The sequence below is a fragment of the Pseudoliparis swirei genome, chromosome 8, assembly GCF_029220125.1.
Source record: "Pseudoliparis swirei isolate HS2019 ecotype Mariana Trench chromosome 8, NWPU_hadal_v1, whole genome shotgun sequence".
NCBI lineage: Eukaryota > Metazoa > Chordata > Actinopteri > Perciformes > Liparidae > Pseudoliparis > Pseudoliparis swirei.
Window position 1 is genome coordinate 12,935,345 of NC_079395.1, and position 6,308 is coordinate 12,941,652.

Below are 6,308 nucleotides of genomic sequence, written 5' to 3' on the forward strand. Positions count from 1 at the left end.
GGGGAAAAGAGTGATGACAATAAAGAAATACCACAAAGTTATAAGATACAAGCTCTAATTATGTGTCAAATTGTTTTTATACATTCTATTTATTGTATCCTATTCATTACTAGCATTACCGTTTTTTTTTAAAAATACACTACTGATGATTAAAAGAAATGGGTTAACATGCAAGCATAATGCCCCACATAGATGTTCCAATTGATATATAAATAATGTATAAGGATTAAGGATTTACTTTTGTTTATATATAAAAATGTAGGGAAAATATCCATTTCCCTTACAATTAGTTGTTTATAAACCTTCTGGGAATCCACTTGTATAACCGACCCATAAAATAAAGTTGAACACATTGAATTTGATATAAAATCAAAAAACTGTGCATTTGGATAATTCTACATGTCAACCCAACTGGAATGGGAAATTTCACTACAGAACGCATAACTGCCATTATCAACATTAAATAAAAAACGGGGTTTACATTTTATAGAGCAAAACGTGTATTAGTTTGTAATTTTGTAAACATTCATGAAACCAGCAGACAAGCAAAGTGCATGGAAATCGACATTATTGTTCTGAACAGCATTTATTTTCCAATTTCATCACATGACAATTCATAGGTTACAGATACAATCATGGACCCTTCGGCAAGTTAAGTGCAAATAATATTATCAGAAGCTTTTCAGAAATATATTAAATATATACCATCTTATGTCATTACAATAAATGGAGATTGACACATGAACAAACTTGTCACTTAACATTAAGAAAGGACGACATGGTATTTGTATTGGAAAGAGGAATGGCTGAGTCTGATGTAAGATGTGCTAAACTAATGAATGTCCTCTCATATGGTCTTAAGGGTCTGGCATGGGTGTGTTCTGGGGGTTAGTTGCACGCTAGGGATCATCAGGCCTGCCCTTCCCAATGTTGGGTTTACAGACAGTCCGTCACTGGTCCAGACAAACACACACACACCAATACCCAGAAGTCCACGAGAGAGGTCAGGAGTCACACAGAGACAGCAGCATTACAGGTACGGTGGCAGGTCCTTCTCCACCACCTGCAAAGAGAAATAAGTACAAATGTTATTGCAGCCAATGGACCAATTGGTACCGTTCACTACAAAGCTGAATGACATATCGACATCTTAAAAAAGGATTATTAATAACCAGTGCATCTCCCTTTTAGGCCATTAAAGTTTGTACAATTTCTCTCTATATCAACATAACCTTTGGAGCACAATGCAACAAACAGGTGTTGAGATTAACAAAGCTATAATTAAATGAAAGTAAAACTATTGTATGCACCAGCACCATGAGAAAGTTGACGCATGCACAGAAACATAATTAACAGCACAGGATGCAACTTACGCTGGGATCGTCTGTTGGCCCGTATCTCTTCACCACTTGTCCTTCTTTATTAATCAGAAACTGTTGGAGGAAGACAAGATAAATATTAGAATTTTACTCATTGTATTTTTACTGAAGATGTAAAAAAAAGGGACAGTGCCAACTCCTTAGCCAATTACCTTTGTGAAGTTCCATTTGATGTTACTGTTGAGAGGGAAAACAGATTACATCACAAACTGCAGCACAGCCTCAATTCAATGAATTACATTAGTGACGGGGTCCAGGGTGGACCGATATTAAATATATAGATTGACTTCACAAGCCACTACTGCAGCCACACGATCTACGTCACCTACGACACTCATATTTTCACCAAAAAATAAGGTGAAAAACCACCTTTAAGCCAAATGCTGTGGATGTTTTATACTCTTTACATGTCAAGACGGAAAGCGATGACGAGATGCTGGTTGTTCAAACATTATTAAGGGTTCTTTATTGGTTTTGGTATAGTAGCAGCTGTTGAAGAAACTTTTAGGCCCAATTCTTTGGCTGGTTCAGATGAGTTTTATTCACTGTGCAGTGGAGACAGAAGTTCATCACAAAGCTGTAGAATTCTTTCGAACTAGAGTGAGGATTAAACACCGGTCTGAGAAGCTGTATACTAAGAAGAAGTCGTAGTGAATTTGCACTCGACCAAAAAGTTATGACTCTCAGGTTTGTTAATTCATGTAAAATAGTTTCTGTCTGCACAGAAGTTACTGTTAGAGACATAACTGGCAGAAGCATATGAAATACAGTTATTACACTATAAACTTTCTTCTACACATACAAGTAGTGAACTGATTTAAACACCCCTTTCAACACAGTTGTTGTAAGATGACCGTGACAGAATCATGTCTTCACTTTTACCAGACCCAAAGCAAATGAGAAATGAAGAAGAAAGCCGTGCGATTAAGCAATAGAAACTGAGAAGAATTTGTTTGGTAGAGTTCCCATTTCACACATTCTTAATAAAAAAATAATATATAATATAATAACTATCAAAACATGCTTTGTATCTACATTCATCTCCAACTTTAGAAGGATTGCATGAAGCTGCTATAGCTATCATAGAAATGTTTCCATTAACATGGGTCCTATTCTTCAGCCACCATTCCCATTAGTTATGGCTACATGTTAATTACCAAATAATTTGAGGAGACATGACAATTTAATTTTTTCAAAGTTAACGAAACTGTTAAAAGGAGATGAAATTAATAATACTTTTAAACCATATTAAAAACCACATCCCCATTCAAATTGTGCACCTGTTTGCTAATATGATTTCTTTCCCTTTTTCCCTTGTAAAATGTTGTATTTATTCTTCTCTCCATTACGCGCTACAACCTAATCCCGCACATATTTTAGTGGCCCACTCAAATCTCTCTTGTAACTGTACACAACTTAAGTATTATTATTCTTCACTGGAAAATACACACAATACAGACACCAAAGACGGTGCGAGTTCTGTTTCACTGGGATTTGTAAACCCTCACACAGATGAAATTGAGGAGAAGATAATAACAGGAATTATGGCCAAAACTATCAACAAAACCAAGGCTGTAATCTTTGTCCCCCCTTCATCTATGTGGCATTTGCAGCAGCATGACATGAATATAGACACAAAGCGCACACTTAAAAATAAAAAAAATAGGACAACTTACTTTCCAAAGGATCCTTTGCCTTTAGGCTGTGCCTTCATCCACTTCCACAGAGGGTGAGCGTTGTCTCCATTCACCTCAATCTTACTGAAGAGGTCAAACTCGGCGTTGTAACCTTTGGCAAAGTCTTTGATCTCGGCATCAGTCCCTGGCTCCTTGATCATACAAAAAAAAAAAATCAAGTCAGAACATTTGAAATTATGAATATATATCTGTGTCGTAATCAGTTAGTCCTTGTTACCTGTCCTCCAAACTGGTTGCATGGGAAGCCCATGATGCGTAAACCTTTCTCAGCGTAGGAGGCGTGCATTCCCTCTAGCTGAGTGTAGTTTACTTTGGTCTTTCCTCATTTAGAGGCTACATTTACAATGATGCAAACATTTCCTCTGGTAGGGGGAGGAAAAGAAAAAAAAAGTTAAACTGGGAAAATAATTCTATGAATGACTGCTTATTTGTAAAGTCTAAACGTGGCAACTTCCAAACAAATATTACACTCCATACTGCTGTTTGTTCACAATCTATGAGAGCCATTCATGCCACAGCATGTATTAGACCTAGCAATGGGAATCGAGAACCGGTTCTGTTTTAGAACCGGTTCCCAGTGAACCGATTGTTTGGGATCGTCAGCCAAATTCTTTAACGGTTCTGCTAACTGTCCTCTGGGGCGTTGCGCATGCGCGAATTTTTTTAGTTTCTTCTTCAGACTGCAGCAAACATGGCAACTAGGCAGAAGCGTTCTAAAGTGTGGCTCTATTTCACACGACAAAATGACAACTACGCCACTTGTAACGTGTGTAAAAAGTCTATTTCATCGAAGGGAGGAAATAAAACAAATATGAATAAGCATTTGAACACAGCGTGGAATTAAATTACAGGAATGTCATGTGTTCGATGCAGCAGCTCAGCTAACGTCGGCGCTTCATCTCTTTCTGTCCAAGGTAAACTCCTCAAAAGTGATCACAACCACTCACTGTGTGAAGCCATTTGCCTTTATTGTGTTTAGTCGATCAAGTTATCTTCTGTCCCTTCGTTTGAAGCATACATTTGAGCTCCGGCATTGGTCTCCCATTATTGATCACTTCACGTTTGGATTGAAAGTCCAGTTTTGAGAAATGTTTGATCGTAACGGTGTTAATTATCGGAGGGCGTGTGTTATCAGACAGCAAACATTCGCGTTATCGTGTTAACCCATTATTAAACTGAGCATATCGATTTTTAATCCATTATTAAATGAAGCATATAGCTACGCTAGCTTAGCTATAGAATCTTCCATTTTCAGCCCCCTACATTGAGGCAGAGGTCGTGTTTGCCTCCCCTCTTAATGTGGCTTTATGTCAGCTCAGCAAATTCAGCGATTTTGTTAGTGCCATTTGTTTCATTGTGTAAACCAGCTTTCACTATATAAATAATCTCCATTGCCATCCAATTTAGCTGATGACGTTCAGTCAGACCGGTTCAGTGGCTGGTAGTCTGTCTGGGTCACAGCTAGCACGTCTTGTACACCTCCACCCCATCTGAGAGAGTGTTCTCCACGGCTGGAGACACAATAAGTCCTGAGAGATCGCGTATCCTCCCGGAGAAAGCAGACATGCTTATTTTTCTGCACAAGAATTGTTGATTATCCATACAATTGATGGTTGCACACTTGGTATTTGCCACTGCTAGTTTCATTTTTGGCAGCTCAGTTCATATACCCTTTTAAAAAAAGGAAGGAGCACTGTAATTTCTAGGAACATGTTTAAATTAAACAGAATACATTTTATTTAAGTTATGTAAGTTTTATTTTAAGTTCAAGAGGAATATGTATAAATGTTTTTGGTTATTTAAAAAAATGTAAATGTGTATGTATACATACTGTATATGGTGTGTGCAGCATTATAGAAAATTATAGAAAAGAAAATTAATGTAAATAAACCCGTTTGTGCTCTTTTTTTTACCCCTTGCCCAATAAGAATCGATAAAAGAATCGAATCGTTAAGCAGGAATCGATAAGGCAACAGAATCGTTAAAATCGTATAAATTCTCATCCCTAATTAGACCAGAATGATTCATGGAATAATAACGTATATATGTACCTGTATTTCTCTAGAGACACCTCATTGCCATCAATATCATTGGCAGAAAACTCGTAGATTGACTTGGCACTCTGCCAGTCTGCCACCTGAGCACACTGCGTAGAAAGAGGAAGACATCAGATTGCACGTAGGTGATAGTGTGGTTGATAAAACAGATGGGTTAGTCAGGGCTAAGATCCATGAAGGCAAACCAAAGGGCAAACGTAATCTCAGGAGAGAATACACAAGAGGACAGAGGTCAAGAAGAAAAGTCGAGAAGGAAATACGTGCGTCATCAATAACGTCCGCACCCTTTAATGTACAAATACCAAAGGGTGAACAACATGATGTGGAAACGCCCGTCAAGAGTTGGAAAGACAGCACTAGAAGTATATATGTTAAATCGATGGCCGATTGCTGCGCTTACTGCTATGCATTACAACGTGGACAAAGAGAAGACATAAAGGAGCTTCTCTTGACAGATTGTTAAATCCGTCCGTGAGCCTTAAACTACCAACCGAAGGAAGACATTACGCCACGGGCTGTTGTCTTGAACACGACGCGATCGTCAGTGGCTTTCCCCCTCGGACCCATATGAACGTTACACCACGTGTAAAAATAGAAAAGCTAACGTTAAATCTGACCTACATACCCGTCATTGTTTTCAGCTCGGCACACATTGAGATACATAACATATCGAGTCATGCTGCACACTCACCATGCTTCTCTGTAAACCTCTGCTCCCTAACAGACCTAACAACACCGTGGGTCTCCAGAGCCCCATGACAGTGACGCCTCATATCACGTGACCTGTAACCACCACCCACTAAAGCTTCTCAGCCAGCCAATGGGAGCAGTGGAAACATGTTGTGGTCCCAACGCTGGCAGCTTTGGAGGTTCACTAGTTAGCAAACAGTTGTTTATTTACATGTCCAGAAGATAGAGAACAACGATATCTTTCATGGAGAGTCGTGCTTCTGTCCTGATGATTGCGGTCGAACAGGTGTCTATTATAGCTTTGTTGGAGCTATTTCTTTGACTAGTATTTAGTTATTTTTCTAGAAAAGTAATATTGTTTAATCATTTCTTTTTTAGGTTCGATATTGTGATATGTTAAAATAGCCCTTTCATGTGATATTTTTATTCATTGTTTAAATATATTTAGTTTTTTGATTGTTCACGAATTGGGTAAATGTGGGCAC

The 6,308-nt window shown here is 38.3% G+C and overlaps 1 protein-coding gene across 1 annotated transcript; it reads right to left on the reverse strand.

Annotated features, from left to right (window-relative positions):
• Positions 1-567: 567 nt before the first annotated feature.
• On the reverse strand, positions 568-5,893 carry LOC130198386 (phospholipid hydroperoxide glutathione peroxidase-like). The gene is made up of 7 exons (XM_056421537.1): positions 5,825-5,893; positions 5,128-5,222; positions 3,294-3,438; positions 3,056-3,207; positions 1,532-1,556; positions 1,374-1,433; positions 568-1,063 (listed from the first exon to the last, which is right to left on the reverse strand). Exons 1-7 carry the CDS (start codon positions 5,888-5,890, stop codon positions 1,031-1,033), a joined length of 576 nt encoding a protein of 191 aa, XP_056277512.1. The 5' UTR covers positions 5,891-5,893; the 3' UTR covers positions 568-1,030.
• Between the last annotated feature and the right edge of the window lie 415 nt (positions 5,894-6,308).